The sequence below is a fragment of the Castor canadensis genome, chromosome 4, assembly GCF_047511655.1.
Source record: "Castor canadensis chromosome 4, mCasCan1.hap1v2, whole genome shotgun sequence".
In the NCBI taxonomy this organism is placed as follows: Eukaryota; Metazoa; Chordata; class Mammalia; order Rodentia; family Castoridae; genus Castor; species Castor canadensis.
Window position 1 is genome coordinate 43,446,851 of NC_133389.1, and position 19,955 is coordinate 43,466,805.

The following is a 19,955-nucleotide window of genomic DNA, read 5'->3' on the forward strand; positions in this document are numbered from 1 at the left end:
GCATGTTCATGCCCTCCGATTTGCCAATGGCACCCAAGAAGGCATCACTTCCTTGCATGGAGTTCATGCACAATTTATGTTTATACCTGGGGGCAAGGCAGGTTAATAAGGCCAAGAAGGAGGGGAGGCCGTGGGAGTGCATAATAACTGGGGAGAACTTCATAGTATCAACCTGGGGGGAAAGGGAGGAGGGCTGAGGATGGAGGGTGTTCCCTTCTGCTTTTGCTTATGTGTTAAGTGACAGGAGAAATTTTGAAAGGTGCTATGAGGAGGAGCTAGTGGCTGGATTTGGGGTGCTCTAGACCTCACTCTTCCCACTTGTAGGAAATCCTCTTTACATTCAGAGGTAACTGGATTGGAAGGAGGAACTGGCCAGAGAATAGGAGGAAAGCAATTCTGTTGCTCCTCCTCCTGTTTATCACTTGCTTCTTGACCTTCTTCCAAAGCCATCTCAGCTGTGCCAAGGTAGCCACAGAACATCCTGACAAGTTCCAGGCTCTGCTTAGTTGCCCTGTACATCTCAGGTCACCCCATTATCTGGTCACCATCCCTGGCCATTGGGACCACTTCTGATGGCTGTGGACTCCGCTGCCCCAGGGAGCATCTTCTGTAAGCAGCTCCTTTTCTCTCTCCTGGTGAGTAACATCCAAAGGATTAGGGAATCAAGCATGTCACTACCCGCTTCCTCCCTCCAGTTTGGGCTTGAAAGAGAGAAGTGGGGGGTGGAATTGGAAAGGGAGCAAGGCAGGGCACATAGACTGTGAAAACAAAAGCAGATCTGAGAAAATTTAAGGAAAGAGTTGAGAGCCTTGTAATCCAGGTTGGGGAGGGTTTAGCTAACTCTTCAAGTGCCTGTCACCAACATGGTAAGGCTTTGCAAGGGAATGCCATGTTCAGTCTTGCTGTTGTGTGTTTCTCAGGAATAGTGGAATAAATTCAGTCCTTTGGCATTAGGCCCAGAAGGTTCTGAGATTTGTTTAGTTACTAGTCATTAAATATCTCATGTGTTTAACATGTTTCATTCCACTGAGCCACAAGAAAAGGAAAAGAATTCTTGGTGAGTATAGGAATTATTGAAGACTTTCTTAATTTATGCAGAAAAAGCTAAGAGATGGGCAGATTTCTTAGTTGAAGCAAGCATTTTGACTCAAGGAAAATAATAAAGCAAAATGTGACAGCATTGAAAATGCCATTTACTTGATTTCCACTTGGATTCTCAATAGCTTTGCAACTGTGGATAAGATGCTAGTTTTTGTTTGATGGGAAGAGAAGAACCATGAAATTCTTTTTTTTTCCATTTTACCAAAATATTTTAGTTTTAAATTATGTTTTCAGAATTTGAAGGTTTTACTACATGGGGGTACTTTCTCCATATAAATACAATGTAGGTTTGATGGTCAACTTCCCATCCTATAACTGATGGGGGAGAAGAGAACTCAGAGACCACCTTGAGTTAGCATTACTCAGGTAAAATGTTTTTCCAGGGAGTCCTTGCAGATTTCTTTTGGTTTTCATCCCTGCTCTGCCCAGTGTCCTTTGATTTATCCAATACCCATTCATCCTTGACCTCCATTCTGACTAAAAGGGTTACTGATCACAACTCTTTTCAAATTACTTAGCACTGATTTAAGTGAAGCCTGAAAGCCTCCATTGGCTCTGCCTGTGAGGGGCATCATAAAGGTGGGGACCTGGGACAGGAAGGAGAGAAGATGAGGGTGGGAGTGGGAACATCGATATATTGTATGACATACATACACATACAAACACACATATACATGCATACACGTTAGGTATATGTATAAGCATATTCATATGTAAGTGTGCATATATGCATGTACACATATATTTCTGATTAGAATGTGTTTTTTCCCACAGTGTATATTTAGACCACTACTAGTGGAAGGCTTAATCCTCAGAAAGTTCTTTAGATATAATTTAGTGCATTTCTTGACATTAGAGATGAACATATTTAAAATATCAAATAAAAAAGAATGTCGTATTTTAATAAGTGAGTATTTAAGTTAAATTAAATTAAAATGTGACTCTTAAAATTTCAAATTGTCATATTATCTGCCTAACATATTTGTAAAATTACAATTTGTTTAAATAGGCTGTTACCAATATGTCCAATGTACTTGAGCTGAGTTAGAAAAGAGGCATATATTCTTAACATGAATGTTAATCCCTTTGCTTTCCTCTGCACAATAATTCTGGAAATATGTTGTCAGAGAAACACTTATGATAAAATAGACCTATGTAGTTTTGGGAAATCTAGCTGTGATTTGTTTTATATTTAAATGATTAAGATGTAGTCATTTTGCTAGACAACAAAAGAAGAAAAATATGTTTTGAACTTATAGAGGCCTGGAACTGGTAACTTTTATTTTTCAGATAATATGTTTTCTTTGCACTACCTAGTCTTTTAGAACAGTAGTTGTGTCTTGAATTTAATTAAAATTTTTTACCCATTTGAAGATTCATCTTTATATTTTGAGAGATATTTCTGTTTAAGAAAAGTGATTTGAGAACAGTGACTGTCTGTGGGTATTATTTTTTATGAGGTTAAAAAAGGCCTCATGTTTTTTCTTACTTCACCTTCAAATAGTGAACATGATGGTTGGAGAATTGGTACAAATATGTGACCATTGAATGCTACAGTTAAGTACTTTCTTCAGGCTCATCAGAACAGCACGTATTAATAGTCTTAGAAGTAATAGTAGATTCTATATAAATTCAGTGGTTTACAACACACTTTCTTGCAATTATACAATATGATGATAGATTCTAAAAATGATTCACTTGTTTTTCGTAGATACTAAATGTCTATGGTGTCCCTAAAGCCACGTTTTTGTCAATAACTTGTAAAATACGGAAAAGTTGAAACTTAAAAAGTCAATTTGTTTCCAAAATTGACAATGTTTTTTATCAAGAAGACAAAACTGTAATGTGAAAATGCATGATCAAATATAATTCCTGATTTTTTCTTCATTTTGAGGTTCTGGAATTATTTTGTGATGCTTGTGAGAAAGTTTCTCTTCATGTTCCCGCTCATCTTCAGGCTCAAACGCTTGTAGGCAAAGGTGAGAAATGTGTCGAGAATTTAATAGTTACAACTTGTCACTATTTGCTTCAGGCTGCTCCTGTAAGGTTTGGGATAAAAGCCATATGGTAGTGATCTGCCATTAAAATTGGCCCTCCAATGAAAGATAGGATACTTGTTTTCTGGGGGCAGTTAAAAATAATTAGGATACCAAAGTTAGTTACATACTTTTCTTGCCAGAAAAATGAGCAAATTATCTTAGCTCATACAAAGCAAAGCATCAAGGCTAGATACATATTTTAATTCACATTAACTACTCTGTTGTCAAAATTCTAATGCTGTTTCTTTACTTGATTAGATGTGAAATAAATGTGTCAAAATTTAATCTAAATAAGATTTGTACTCAAGTTTGGTAACAATGAACAGTGTTCACCAAGAATTTATATGACCTATTTCACAGAATAGCTTGTGAAAGTCAAATAAAATTTCAATGAATCTTACTATCAAGATCATCAATACTTATTAGGCATTGAGTTTATTAACATCAAAAAGATGTTTTGCAAAGATTGCTTGCAATACTATTAAGAAATATTGCTTAAGAATAAGCCAGTTTTCTTACTGTTGCAATAGTCTTAACTACAAAAGACTTAATGCAAATAAATCCACAATCTATAGATGTCATATAATTATAACAGGTGATAGAAAGCAATAATTTATTGATAAATCAACAGTCTGACATAAAACAACAAATTTCTTGGTGGCTATAAATGTGCATTTCTGTCCGTCTACCTATCTAGCCATCCACCCATCCATTTGTATCTATAGATCTCTAGGTGGTCTTGGATTTACAATGGGGTCACATCCTGATAAACTCATTATAGTTGAAAACATTTTAAGTGGAAATGCATTTAATACACTAACCTACCAAACATAGTAGCTTAGGAACACAATCCACTGTAGAGTTTCAGTTGTTTCCCCTTCTAATCACAATGCTTACTAGGACCTGCAGCTCACTGTCACGGCCCAGCATGCAGAAAGAGGACCCTATCACATTTACTAGACTAAGAAAAGGTCGAAATTAAAATTCAAAATTCAAAGCACAGTGTCTACTGAATGCATATCGCTGTTATCATAAAATTAAACCATTGTAAGTTGAGGAACATCTGTGTGTGTATATATGTGGGTTGTATGTGTATACACAGATATATCAATACGCACATATATACATACTCACAAATGCATGAATAATAGGCAAAATGGAAATAGACTAAATCCAATGACACTGGGCAAACAGTTTCTTAATTCATGAGAAATTAATGGGAAAAATGACTCCAATAATTTAATTACTTAATTTTCATCTTTTAGACAGCAGGGGCCCAAGTGTAACCGCCTTCCTCTGTCTCCTGCACTCACTAGCAGTTGCCTTTCCCGTAAAACTTGTTCTGTGCCTGTTTCATCTGACAAATGCTGTGAAATTTCTTCCCTGCAGTGAATCTGGAGGAGTGTCTCAGGTTGCCCAGCCTAATCCAGTCCAGCGACCCAGCCTTTAGAATTCTAGAAGATGGTTCCATTTACACAACACATGACCTGCTTTTGTCTTCTGAAAGGAAGAGTTTTTCTGTTTTACTCTCTGACAGTCAGACGCAGGAACAAAAAGAGATAGAAATTGTACTGTCAGCAAAAGAAAAAAAGGTATACCAGGCAAGATTTAAGTAGCCTTGTATAGTAATATTCTTAGGAGTAGTTCATTTCATAGGCTTTTTTTCAGGTTAAATTGTCCTTGAATGATCATGTTTGCTTTTTCTACTTATAACGAACAGAAATGAAGCCTAGACTGTTGAGGAGTAGAGGTATTTATACAGTTGTGTAATGTTGAATGACTCTGAGCCAGGGAGCAAAGTCAGACTATCAAAGGTTTCAGATAGTATTTTGAGGTGTGGCAGTCAGAACAACCAATATGAAGAACAAGGACAAGACTGGGTCAGGTCTTAAACTCACAGAAAATGAACATGGTTAGAGATGTGACACCCCCTGTGTGGTTATTTCCAGGTGACTGTGGATTTGTGTCTCTTTAAATGGGGAAAGAGATTGCCAAAAATCTGTTCCTATCTTATCAGAAAAGTCCATGGGGTCTCTCTTCAGGCAATGAAGTTGTGGCCAGTCCACTGGATGGATTTGAATGTTTTCACTGTTTTGTAATGAATGGTGGTGATCAGTCTTGGGCATAAGAAGGCAGAAGGGTGCTGAAATTCATATCTCACTTGAAGTAAACTTAGGACAATGACACTTTGGTCTTATAAAATCATTTATCAGTAAGTGATTCACTTTTAAGAGGATTTCCCAGCTAAATTCCTTCTGATTGTAAGTATTTATTTTCAATGAATTCAAAATATGCTTAAGCCTTAAAAAACATGTTTTTAAAAAATGTAAATTGTGAAGTAGCTCCACATTGCATGAAATAAAATATACTTGAACAAATGGTGCCCTGTGTCTTTTGCACTATAGACAGGGTTTCCAAAGATTTTGGTGGTACCATTCATTATGAAATAAAATCAATTTTAAATATTTGTTAATGGATTATCTATTTTTTAAGAGGGTCTGTAGCATCTTAAGGTGACATCTATTCTAATGCTCTATAGATTTCTGATAGTTACCTGATTGAATCAGGAAATATATGGTTCTAGGGAATATAATGCAGTCTGAGGTCTAATTTTGTTTTTATTGTTGTGTTTGTTACTATTAAAAAATAGAAATGCTTTGGAGGCTATCCATGGCAGTGTTATATGTCATCTTGACTTATTTTCTTCATATTGATGTATACGTAAAAATCTCAATTCCAAGATTGGTAAAGAATGTTATATTTCTTTGTTTCTTATCAAATGTAGGCTCCTAGGAAGAGACATATCAAGGACTCCATCCTCAAGCGCAGTAAGAGAAGATGGGCTCCTATTCCATGTTCTCTGATGGAAAACTCATTAGGTCCATTTCCACAGCACGTTCAGCAGGTATGTTTCATCTTATTTGATTTCATATGTGGAAAGTTTTTTGGTTGTTGAAATTGTCCATTTGAAAATTGCATAATATATTGAACCAGGGCTTTAAATTATTGGTAATAATTGGATTGCTTATTCACCAGAACTAGGGTCACATTGAAGTGACCCAATATATTTTATTGCTTTCTGCCAGAAATCACGTTAAAGACATTTTGGATTTCTTATTTCCATATGTTTGCATCCAAATTCACCTAAATACTATGAAAGATTTTGTAGCACCCATCTGCAAAGGGTATGCCTATGGATTTTGCATAACTCAACTATTTAAATTAACACTTATCCTCTAAAAATGGTCACTTTTCTGTTTACTAAGTCACATTGTCTCACTGCCACATAATTAGAATGCAAGCATAGGACAGTTTTGGAATGATGAAGTTTCTGAATTAATCGGGCAAGAAAAGTTGTATTACTTCCAGAATACTTTTTTAATCAGACATTTTTAAATTCCAAATAACTCAGAATCACTGAAAGCATTAGTATACTTTATATAGGAATAAGAATCTGTGAATAAGAATTGTAAATGCATATTACTCCACAATTTTTATAACTCCGCAGATAATAAATAATTTAGAATCAAGCAAGTAACACAACCTGTAGCTTTGCAGAATGGATGGAACTAGCAATTTGGAAAACCTAGGAGATGATGGTTATATAAGCAGAAGAAAGAAAGACTAGTAAGAAAGAGAACAAGGGATAAAAATAAACTATCACAGTTTATCACAATGAAGACATTGACTATGACACATTTGCTTTGCTCCTAATTGTGACTTGTTGTTATAGATCCAGTCAGATGCTGCTCAGAATTACACCATCTTTTACTCCATAAGTGGACCAGGAGTGGACAAAGAGCCCTTCAATTTGTTCTACATAGAGAAAGACACTGGGGATATTTATTGCACAAGAAGCATTGACCGTGAGCAGTACGATCAGTTTTTGGTAGGATTGCTGAAATATTTACTTATAATTACATCTTTATTATTATTGGCTTATTAATATTTTCAGTGTTGCTTTTTTACATAGTAAGACTCAAATATTTGATCTAATATTTGAAATGTTATTAATATTCAATGTAAACTTCAAATTTTTATTGGTGCTATTGCTAAAGCAATGGGAAATAACTAACCAGGGAAATAAACCTTGCGAAAAGTATAGAAAAATACAATGACAGAATTTTAAAGGACAGATTTTGATCTGTGGAATTCTGGAGAAGCAGCAAAGTATTTTATTGAGCTCAGAGTTCTGTATATCAAGGCGTGGTGGTGCATGCCTGTAGTCCCAGCACTCTGGAGCCTGAGTCAGAAGGGTCATGCGTTCAAGGACAGCCTGGGCTACGTGTTGAGACCCTGCCTCAAAAAAAAAAAAAGAATTCTCTATAATAAGATACCTTAATTATGCTCAACCACGGCTGTGTGTTGTAAATCACATGAGAATTAAAAGTAAACAAATAAAAAACCAAACAAATTGATACTTGGGACCATGTCCAGAAATTCTGACTTAATTGTTTTGTGCTGGGGCCTAGTCACCTGAGGTGATTCAAAATGTATATATACTGTGGCTGGATCCACTGCTTCAGCCCATTTGCTTCTTTTCTCCTCTCTCTCTCTCTCTCTCTCTCCTTCATTGGTTACAATATTATTTTCTTAGTAATACAGAACAACTTTACCAATCAATCTTACTCTCTTATCCTACCCAAAGACAAATTCCATCTCTTCTGAAAATCAATCATTTCTTTGTTTCAAATTTCATATCTCTCGTCAGTGTTCTGACTCTAATCTGAAGGACCAGAGAAACTCTGTTGGGGTGATGGTGAATGATACTGGTTAAACTTTTATTGTCCTGAATTATGAGTGAAGGTGGTAGTAAAGAAGCTCTTTGCTGAAGGAATTTATAAAAAAGAAACTTATTTGATAAGTGGGCAATCCAGACAGTATTTTTTTAGCAGACATCTGAAAGTTGAACAGGAAATTGTGGCCACATAAAAGTCAACTCTGAAAGAAATTAACAATTGTGAGGGTGGGGAAGGAGGAGAAGAGCTAAATCCTCCAGGAAGGCACATCCACAATAGAAAGATCTACTTGTTAAAAAGAAATGACAACGGTTAACCCTGACTAGAGTATAGTCTGACTTTAAGGAAGAATGTGAACTACAAAGCCATTAGTGAAGACTAGAACAATAAAGACCTTATCATTCATACAAAGGAGACACCGGGACCTCTCCTAGAACGTTTGCCAAAGTATGGTATAAGGTAGCATAAGTTTTAAAACAATGCAAAATTTTCATTCTGTATATTTTATAATCAAGTACAATAGTGGAGATTGTTATGACATATTTTCTTTATAAATTTATGCTCCCTCCCTAATTCTCTAGCTTAGAAACATTTTACTCCTAATAGTATAAAATTGTTACTTAAAAAATAGTTTACCTCAGCTCTTCCAGAAGAGGTAAGCAAAGCCATTGCAACCATTTATTTTTTATTTTTAGTTTTTGATGCTGGGGATAGAACCAAGGACCTTATGGATGCTCACCACATGCTCTAGCACTGAGCTATACCTCCAGCCCCACTGGAACAATTTTTACCTTTTTGTCCATAAGCAAAATAAATAATTGATAGAGTATGTAGGTTCCTTGCTGCTTTTACAGCTCCTTCACAAGAAGCAAAGATGTAACTCTAAAAGTCACTCTATATGTTGCAATATTCATTTCATTATCCATTCTGCTGTGAGGTGACCTGATAGGTTCTTATTTTTCAACCTTCAGTTTATCCTTGTCTCTTATGGTAGTCATTTTCCAGGAGGAATGGGAGAATATTTTAAAACTAAAAGTAAACTACTTTGCTATTTTTAACATTTTTAAGGGACAAGTGAGTAACATAGTTTGGAACTTATGCTCAAAGTTAGGCTTTTAAGCAATTTACCCATAAGAATTATCCATGTTTTTCTAATGCCTGTTAACAAAGTCAAGACTGAATTGGCATTAAGAAGCAGGACTTGAAAAATAGCAAAATTTATTAAGTGAAGCATAGCAACAAGAAGTAACCCAGGCATGGTGATACATGCCTGCAATCCTAGCTACTTGGGATGCAGAGGTAGAAGGATCATGATTTTGAGGCCAGCCTAGGCAAAGTTAGTTAGATTCTACCTCAAAAACAGTAATCTGAACAAGAGGGCTTGGGGGCATGGCTCAAGTATAAAACTGTAAAACTCTTTAAAGATATGCTCATGGTGAAGCACACAACATTCATCCTCCAGAATTTTGTCCTGGGGATTTTGATGGAATTACCCAATTCTTTGCTTTTATTTAATTTATATAATTGTGAAGTTTTAATAATATATTTAATCAGTTACTGAGAGCAGCAGCCATGGAGCTAGTCAATACATAGTCTTACTATGTTCCTGTTCTCTCTTGCCTCATGTTGTGTTGTTTAATCTTAGCTCATGGAAATTTTCCTGGGCAACTCATTCCATTATCGCAATTTGGGAAGTTTGCCTTAAACCATTGATCTAATTTTGCAGAGATTCATACAACGCAAATTCTCCAAGTTTCTGAAACAGCAATTGCACAAGAAAAATGCTTTCTTCAACAATTATAAACTATCATATGAAAGAAAGCAGATGCAAACACTTTCTTTCTGAGTTGGTGAGAATCTATACTTTTGGGAAAATCTACATTAATCTGGTCTCTTCTTAACTATTCAACCAGGATTCCACTATGAAGTAATGTTTATTTGCTTTTTCAGACACACTGATCTATCCATTGTCTTCATATATGTGTTGCTAATTCACATTCTGTACCTGTTCAGCTTTGGCATTGCTATTCTCGCCTTCTCTGCCCAGTCTACTCTGGTTGCTCTTACTGCAAGACCAACCTCAAATTCCAACTTGTATCGACAGCTGTCTGCATTTTCCCAAAGATGACAGCAATTTTAGCAAAATACAGCAGGACTAAAAGAGATGAGTTTCTTCAGCATCCAAAAGAATTCAAAGGGGGAAAGGATATCATAATAATATACCCACGATATTTAAATAACATCCTTCTAATGGGCTGAAATCATGACTAACAATATTCGTTATTAGTCTTATTATACTGACATTTCAGTCTATTATTGTCACTTTTATTATAGAGCAGTGAGATCTGGTGTGCAAAACCATTACTTTTCTTCAGTTTTTTGAATGTGTTACTGTAATGTCTAAATAAGAAAATATTTATGATTACTTTCTCTCTCACATGAACATGAGTGGATTCTTCTAGAGTGCTGGGCTATGCTTTAATGGTTACCTACTCTCTTAGAGTAGATCATCCTATTTGCAATAGTGGTTTCATTTATGATATACTTTGGAGATACTTGGATCATTATGAGAGAAAGGTAAAACCAGAATAGTACCTGAAACAAAATTGTTACATCTGAGTCAGTGGCATGGAAATTATACTTATTTGTAGTCAAATATCAAGAAATATTACTATTTCAAACTACAAGTGATCATATGATGGGAAGCAGATGATATTCATTTCTTCTGAAGAGAAAAACTAGCAAAATTTTGGCAAATGATAGCAAGACAGCATCCTAGTGCTGTTAGAATGAGGTAGAAGAGTTCATTACAAGAGGTACAATTTTTATAGAGTAAACTTAAGGGATAGTTTGTCTTCCTAAAAGGGAAAGATCTGGCTGGAATTAAATGGAAAAGTTATTTGTTACGAACTTACCCAATGAAAGGTGCTGAGTTACTGGGTTAGGCACTTCAGGGACTCAAATACCAGCATGTATAAAGCTTCATGCCTGAGGAGAATTGTAATCTAATAGAGATATAGAACAATTTATACTTTTCTTTAGTCCCAAGTCTCAACATGGCAGCATTTTACAAAGAAAAATTCACATGATCTGTATGGGAAGAAAGGGAGGAAGTGGATGGAAGGCTGAATAGTATGACATCTGGATGTCCTAGATGTGGTGATGAAGGTGCATAGTGGTGTTGTTGTTGGTGGTGGTGATTGATGAGGTGGGGGTAGGGAAGTGGCAATTGTATGTTCCCATATTCCATTTCTGGGTTTGGAAATTTATTGAGAAATAAGATAAAGAGAACAAAATGATAGAAATCAAAACATATATTTTATTAATGAAAAGTTCACCTGGTGTTGTTTAGGGAAAAGTGAATAAAGGGGCAGGGAGAAGATGAATTGCTATTTTAATATATTTTTATCCTAGGTTGGGGTGTAAATTCCTTCCCTTGGAGGGTTAACATGAACAGTTAAATGCTTTTAACATAATAGTGAGAATTTTGTGTTTACTTTAGTAGGGGACATGTAAGTCACTGAAATATCTGATTAAAATTGTGCTTTTTGAAAATAAAATCTGACTTCTGACACTGTCTGAGTAGAAGAGAAGGTCAGTTTGGACAACTTTAGGAAAGTTTGTAAAGTTACATGTAGGACCCATCTGGAGTCACATAGGACAATGTCAGTGAGAATAGAAAAGAGAAGACTGATGACAGAGACACAAAAAATGCCATAATCTCTAGAACTTGGAAACTGACTAGTAAGGCTAATAAGGGAAAAAGAAGAGTTTGATACTTGGGATTATAGTCATAGTCCACTCTAGAAATAATTGCAGTAGGAAAATCAGGAAGAATTCTTATAAAGAACTGAGTCAATACAGAGCTCACTTTGAGCAGGTTTACTTGGGTCTGTCAAGTGAAGACAGTTTATCTAACTCAACAACTATTTATTGAACACTTACTGTGTACAAAACACGTAAGAAGAATGCAAAAATAATTTGATGGAATTCAAAGGGGAAAGACATTATATCCTGGCAGTGGGACCAAGATCATTTTGAGATGAAATATACATACACACATATACATATATATGCTTTTACTAGCATTTTAAAGAAAGAAATACATGTTTATGGTAGAAAGATGAGAAAATACATGAAGATACATCACTTGGAGATATTTGTGATACATATTTACATATATATAAATTTATAAATAAATAGAATTGTGTTTTCATAAACTTTAAAAAAATGCTTGTTACTAGTACAATGGAGAAAGTCTATATGCATTTTAACTAGTAGAGCAGTATGCAGGTAATTCAGAGAACACCTGGAGTTCATGGTGGTTGGAGTGCATGGTACTTAGTGGTAGAATAATGAGAAGTAACTCCTGAAGGCGTTGTGAAGCCATGTGGCCGTCATGCACTGTGCCTGTGTATGACCTCTCTACTGCATCCTTTCTTACAGATATTTTTGAGGATTTTTTTTTAGTGACTCATTTTACCCATCTGCTAAGCTTACTTGTGTGCATAATTTGTCATTTGGGGACAAGCCAATGGTGCTTTCCTTTCTTTTAGGTCTATGGCTATGCAACAACTGCAGATGGCTACGCACCTGATTATCCACTCCCCTTGTTATTCAAAGTCGAAGATGACAACGATAATGCTCCATATTTCGAAAACAAATTGACTGTTTTCAGTGTTCCTGAAAATTGCCGATCTGGTAAGTTCACATTTTATCCTAACTAGACTTATAACAACATACACATTGGTTTTCTTGGCTTATCTTCCAAGAAGTTGAAAACAAATTGTTGGCTGGTTTAATGCCACCTGAAGCCAAGATTGTGACCTAGCTTACCAAAGATCATAAACAAAGATTGTTTAGTTTGTTTTTAAAATTTGTGAGAGATGTTCTTTCATATGGCTCCCCCATTCTGTTATCATGTAAGTATGAATGTATAATATCACTTTCACAATCCGTGGATTGCTAAAGCAATATTCCTAATACTCTCATGTCTGGGCCATGGAGTTTGTCTAAATGGTACTTATACTGGTGCACAATGTTTATTGTTTGTGTATACTAGTAATTCCTTGCATTTATTGCTAATCCAGCACATATATTAAAAAAATCTTTGTTATCACATGAAAAGATGTGCTATTCCTCTAATTAACATTATTAATTCTAAAAGAGACAAGTTATACAGAAAAGTTTCCATTAAAAATAGTACATGAGTTGGAATAGTAGGTGGGAGAAAGAATTAGAGAACAATTGTTACAATGGATAAGGTGGGAACTGGTCTCTTATACCTAGAAAACATATCATGTTATTCATAGTAGCCACCTAATTGAAGTTCCAAGGGAGGCAGGACTTGGAGAAGTTTTGTAGACCATTTAATATATTCTCAGATTATCTTTAAAATTTGTCAATTTTGTTTGTTTTGAGATAGGGTCTTGCTATCTTGTAGCCCAGGTAGCCTCAAACTCACAATCCTCCTGACCTAGCCTCTCAGGTGCTAGGATTGCAGGCATGTACTACCACATCTACCTTAAAACTCATCCTTTTGTGGCTTTTGGGAGAATTTGCTACTGCAATACATTGATTTTATTTTTGCTTATAATTCAATTGTATCATGATTTAATTTTTGACAATATTGGATTTATCTAAACAGGAACTTCAGTGGGACAAGTGACAGCCATAGACAATGATGAGCCTGGAACTCTACATACTCGTCTGAAATTCAAAATCCTACAGCAAATGCCAGATCATCCAAAGCACTTCAACATACATCCAGATACAGGTGTGATTACTACAACCACACCTTTACTGGATAGAGAGGTAATTAATTGAACTGATTTGATATTTTGATGAATAAAATTGCTCTAGATTTATTTTACTTTTGCTCTAATAAGTAATTTTGACTTAAATATATGTAATATTTAAAAATTAATAAGCATTGTTGAAGCAGTTTTAGGTTCACAAGTAGATAGAGTAGAACATACAGGGTTCTACCCTTGTCCCACACATGCACAGCTGCTTCACTGTTGACTTCCTTCACCACAGTGGTATATTTGTGACTGTCAATGAACCTATTTTGACATATTGTTATCACCAAAGATCCATAGTTGGTATTAGCTTAGTCTTGGTGCTGAACATTCTATGGATTTGGACAGAAGTATGATGATGATGTACTTCTACCATTATGGTGTCATTGAGTAGTTCTGCTGTTCTAAAAATCCTTTTCACTCCTTGTAGTCATCTGTTCATCCCCTCCAGCCCCTGGAAACCACTGATCTTTCCTGTTTCCATAATTTTACCTTTTCAGAATGTTATGTAGCTACAATCCTGTGGTATGCAGTCTTTTCAGACTGGGTTCTTTCTCCTAGTTATTTTCATTTCAATTTCTTCCATATTTTGTCATGACTTGATAACTCATTTTTTTGTGCTGAATAATATTCCATTGTGCAGTGTATCAGTTTATTTATCCATTTATCAACTAAGGGGAACTTTAGTTTCCTTAGGTTTTAGCAATTGTGAATAAAGTAGCTTTACATTTTGAAATGTTATGTTAGGCACATCAGCTTTCTGCTTACTGATTTGCCAGCCTCTTTGTTTTGTATTCATGTTTACAACAAATTACATTTAGGGCTGGGTGTGTAGCTTAGTGGAAAAGCACACGCTTAACCAAACCAAGGCCCTGAGTTCAATTCTCATACATATATATATATGCATATTTTAAAATAATATTTGCAAAATAATCACAGCACAAACTGTAGCTATGATAATTGTTAGTTACAGGAAATAGAGTTTTCATTAACGTGACCTTTTCCTTCTTTTCTTTTTTTTTTTCAGAAATGTGATACTTACCAGTTAGTAATGGAAGTGCGAGACATGGGTGGGCAGCCTTTTGGTTTATTCACTACTGGAACAGTTACCATTTCACTTGAGGATGAAAACGACAACCCACCATATTTCACAGAAACTTCCGTGAGTATATCTCTGTGTTCATTTCTCTAGATGCACTTACTTTTCAAAAAAACTTGAATTTGGTGGCTCTGTGAGATCACATTTTGGGTTAAATAGTTATCATTCACCATGTGCTTGGCCGCCTAAGACTTTTTCACCCTTGATGCAGTTCACTGGTTCAGCATTTTCTTGATTGTTAATCTCTAGTATGAGATTCCTTGGACTTAAGTTGTTTTATGAGGTGGGGAAGAAAAGGTCCTCTCTGGTGTCCTTTGCATTTTAAATTCTGAAGATGGAAAATGGGCTGGTTTGTATCCTTTTCTGGAGTCAGGGAACAAGCTGGCCCACAACCCACAGGGGCTCTTTCTGTATTATGTATGAGCAAACTTTCCCTTAGGGAGGAAACAATAATTTTAGGAAGTAGTTCTTTTTTTCCTAAACTTTTAATGAGCAGTCTTCCATTTTTTCATGAATCTATACCACAGCACAAGTCAAATAATGACAAAACTGCAGATCCAGTGATAGGCACATTCATATAAGCTTTACATTAGTCTTTAGAACATGTGAGAGTATATTTTATCCCATAAGGAAATGATAGGTCTGTTAAATAACTTTCCTAAGATCTCATACATATAAACCATGTAGAAGGATAATTAGGATTCGTGTCTCCAGCCAAGTACAATCTTTCATCTATATATTCATCTTATATGGCTAGCAGATTCTGATTTACTATTTTTTTTAGTCTTTTAATATCTTATTTTCTGTAACCATGTTTCTTTTGGGGGTTAGTGACCTATGATTTACTGTCTCAAAAAAGGGAAAACTTTTTCTTTAAAATGTTTTCCAATGAATCAAAGTTTAAAAAAAGTATGAAAACAAGCCATCCATTAATAAGAAATCATTAATAAGAAATCAATAAGAAATCATTATCTACAAATAGTGTTTAACACATTAATATAAAACATTTACTCAGTGCTTATTATGTCTAAAGAGTGGAAGTACACTGTAAATATTGTAGAGGTTCACAAAAGAGACACATCTGGGGGGATGATTAGGGAGATCAACTCATAGAAATTCAGAAGTTACGTCATGATTAGTCTTTGAAGAATGGAAAAGATTTGGAAAAGCAGGTTAGGACAAATGAAGAAAACTATGCATTAAACTTATAAATTCTTTCTCAAAAGATGAGTGTACATTTCTGTATCACCTTTTTCTTTAAGTATAATTTTTAGAGTAGAAAACCACATTGTTAAGACTATCGATTTATAATAAAAGACCATTTTCCCAGTATTCTACGGAAGTAGAAGAAAACAGAATCGATGTTGAAGTTTTGCGAATGAAGGTGCAAGACCAAGATTTGCCAAATACCCCTCACTCGAAGGCTGTATACACAATCCTACAGGGAAATGAAAATGGAAACTTCAAAATTACCACAGATCCAAATACAAATGAAGGAGTTCTGTGTGTTGTCAAGGTAAATAAATAAAATAATCAATCTAGTTTTAAATCATTCTTACTTATGCTTATGCATTGAAATTAAAAGTAATACTTCCTGTACATATATGACTAGAAGAATATCACAATATAATCCTTAAATGGTTTTCATTGGTTTACATAAAGTTTTTCTTCTATTATTTTACCCTCATTTATTTTCTTAGAAGAAAGTGGTGTCAGGCACAAAACTCATTGTTCCATATATGAGGAAAACCAAGGCAGAGAAATATTAAATATTAAATTAGATATTTGCCTTAGAGGGATCTTAATTCTTCTGTCTATAACCTTCACTGACCTCTTGCACATCTTCCTCCATTAATTTCTAAGAGACAGCAGATGTCCTCAGAAATTTTATGTAGAAATTGTGTTTTTAATAAGATTTCCAAAAAAGGCCCTTTAATTTTTATATTGCATAGTCTTTCTCTTTTCTTTTTATCTATTTACAGTAAATTTTTCTTTGACTGTTCAGCTGTTGTTTCAGGAGTCTTTCTTACTATCCAATCTAAAATTGAGCCCTTCGACCAGATACTAAGCAGATCCAAATGCAATGTGCTTTGAATAGGTGCTGCTAGGTAATATTGTGACATCTTTTGACTTGGATATGAGTAACTGTTCTATCACTAAATCTCTACCTAATCATTTTATGCATTAGCTTGAAAGGATTTTAGCTGTTCCTGTTATCTCATATGATAAGTAATGAAAAAATTTGAATTTTTCAAACACTTATTTTGCATTTCAATTAACATTTAAACTTTTAATAAATAAAAGATGGCAGCATCTTCCAAAAGAAAAGTGAGAATGAAAGTTGATTGAGTCTTAAAACAAACAATTTGCATCTGACCATGTTTATCATTTTAAGAGCTGATTATTAGTTTTTGTATCAACATTGATAACGTTTTAAATGCGAGATGATATTGATGGCAGGATTCAGCTCTGTGTAGAGCACCTGCATGTGCACGGTCCTGAGTTTGTTCTCAAGCACCACAAAACAAAAACAAATTCTCTTTACATTATAATTTGGAGTCATAACCATTAGTTTCTAGATGATAATACATGTTGACTGATTAAACTATGTTTATTAAACAGCCATTGAACTATGAACTCAATCACCAAATTGTTTTGCAAGTTGGCGTACTTAATGAAGCACAATTCTCTAAAGCAGCAAACTCACAAACTCCTACAATGTGCACTACAACTGTCACTGTGAAAGTTAAAGACAACGATGAGGGCCCTGAATGCCAGCCTCCTGTGAAAGTTATTCAGAGCCAAGATGGCCTCCCAGTTGGCCAACGACTTCTTGGATACAAAGCACTGGACCCAGACACGCGTGATGGCGTTGGCTTAAGGTAATGTACTTTTCAAAACGCTCCTTAATTTTAATTGGGATGTAAACTGATTTCAAAATGTATTTTTCAAAATGAAAAACTTTAAGTTCATGTCACCTCTTTGTTTTAATGAGTTATATTTGATTGCTAAAACTTAGGTATCGGAAGTTGGGAGATGAAGATAACTGGTTTGAAATAGACGAACAAAGTGGAGACTTGAGAACTGTAAAAGTACTAGATAGAGAATCAAAATTTGTAAGGAACAACCAGTACAATGTTTCAGTAGTGGCAACAGATGCAGGTGAGTGTCATTTTCTAGAAATAAAACATTTATGGGATGCATTTCTAAGATAACTTGGGGAAAATCTGCTTCTGAACAAAACTTAATGCAAACAATGTTTACATTAATGTAATAATAATGTGTAATGCAAAAGTGTATGCACTGCAATTGCTCATTGTATTGACTTCCACACAGTGCATCAGTAATGAGAATCTACAAATGAATAAATAGCCAAGTTCTAAATTTTGAGGATTGCATTATTTTGTTTCTGTTAAGGAAACAGTATGCCAATTTGTTTAGGAGAACAGATTTGGATTATTATGATTTGAGCATGCTGAAAGGGTTCAACCCATCTAAAGCAGTAGTTTTATTCAAGGTAGTTTTATTCTAACATCTCTTAAAGGAGAATAAATCATTAATCCTATTTCCTAAAGAAAGGATAAATGATGACTTAATTTTTTTGAGTAGTTTGCAATCTTCCAGGTTAATTTTTGAACCTACTCTGTAAAGTATGTCCTTCAAATATTGCAGTGATCTTGAAACCCTTTTGAATATAGACTGCCATCAGTAAGCTATTTTAAAGTATTTAAAAATATTTATAAATATGTTTTAAATGTTTGCTAGTTGCATTTATTTATATATATGTACTGTTATGCTGATGCACATGCTATGTATTTCATAGAAATCCATAAAATAAATATTCAAATGGTGACAAAAATACACATAAAATTTTCACTATTTCACTTCATTATATCAGCCACATAATCACCCACTTGAGACAAATTGTCACAGGTAGTAAATATCAGTAAACTTGGACTTTTCTAACGGAGCTGATTCTTTTGAGTATTTGCCTAATCCAAGAAAGCTACCACTGTTTTATTTACATAAAAGTGGCTGGTACAGTAATGTTATATTCTGCTTCTATAGAATCATTGTATTTCTTTAGAAAGAATAGGTAAAATAAATATATATCAAATTCCATGGAAATTAACACAAGTTAAAAGTAAGCAGTGAAACTTTTCTGGTTTATTGATTTTGTTGCTTGATAATTTGATAATAGTATACAATGTTTTCTTAGATGCTTTCTTCTGCAGTTTTAAAACAAGACCTACATCTATTAAAAGAGAGATAAAAGATTAAACTAATAAAGATGTCAGCTGCTTAATATTTATGTGGAAAGGGAGAACTGATTCACAAATGAATCTGCCCTATTTAGCTTTTTCTTATTTCCTCATTCAGGCTTGCTTCATTTGTTGCCCAAGGGATAGATAATACCATGTTGCACAGCTTAGCTAGGGAGGAGTTTTAAAGCACTTTCAAAGAATTATTCACATGAACTAAAAATCTAAAACTGCTTCTGAATGAAAATCTAAACATGAATATCATTACTCAATTACCTACATATGATCTTTCTTTCCTCTTCATATCTTTCACACACATACTTTTAATGTATGCTTTTTAATATAAGTAGAAAAAAAAAGCTATGCTGGAGAATGGGGAAAATATTAACTGAGAAATGTGGTTTGTCATTACTCTATAATTCTAAGTAATTAGCACTCTACTCTTTTTATTGTAAAATGAAATCTAAATGGTTCAAGGACACAATTGTGATGGCCTACACGGATTTATTATATTTATTCATTTATTCCTCCGAGGTTGATTGTCAAAGTTCAAAGTACAAGGGAAGTTGCTGCAGAAACTGGGAATCATAAGATGAGGATTTGGCCTTATTAATGAAAGCTTTCCAGTTTTATATTCTCATGAGAGGTGATGGTATAAAAATTTTACCCATAAAAGAATGCTTAGACAGTTTCAGATGTGGAGATAATTAAGAGTTTCTCAGATTAAAGATAAAGGGGGAAAGTTCACAGAAATGCAGACTTGATGAAAGGAAAATGAAATACTATTTAGAGAGGAGAAAATTATGGACAACAAAATATAAGAAATTAACAGTGTCAGTTAGTGCTAAAAGATACTTTATAAGCATGGAGAGCACAGTAATAGGAGATAAAGAGAAAATTTTATACAACTATGT

At 34.5% G+C, this 19,955-nt stretch overlaps 1 protein-coding gene across 2 annotated transcripts in view; it reads left to right on the forward strand.

Moving 5' to 3' along the window:
• The first annotated feature begins 204 nt into the window (after positions 1 to 204).
• The window catches only part of Dsc1 (desmocollin 1), a 30,671-nt gene continuing 10,920 nt past the window's right edge, over positions 205 to 19,955 (forward strand). The window contains exons 1-11 of one of the 2 annotated variants that reach the window (XM_020153677.2): positions 205 to 635; positions 2,996 to 3,080; positions 4,530 to 4,732; positions 5,926 to 6,045; positions 6,874 to 7,029; positions 12,436 to 12,580; positions 13,527 to 13,693; positions 14,708 to 14,842; positions 16,110 to 16,295; positions 17,402 to 17,661; positions 17,799 to 17,941. In XM_020153677.2, coding sequence (XP_020009266.2) covers positions 573 to 635; positions 2,996 to 3,080; positions 4,530 to 4,732; positions 5,926 to 6,045; positions 6,874 to 7,029; positions 12,436 to 12,580; positions 13,527 to 13,693; positions 14,708 to 14,842; positions 16,110 to 16,295; positions 17,402 to 17,661; positions 17,799 to 17,941 — 1,663 coding nt within the window. In that variant the 5' untranslated portion in view covers positions 205 to 572. The remainder of the gene's footprint in view (positions 636 to 2,995; positions 3,081 to 4,529; positions 4,733 to 5,925; positions 6,046 to 6,873; positions 7,030 to 12,435; positions 12,581 to 13,526; positions 13,694 to 14,707; positions 14,843 to 16,109; positions 16,296 to 17,401; positions 17,662 to 17,798; positions 17,942 to 19,955) is intronic. The other variant, XM_074070095.1, reaches the window with a different exon arrangement.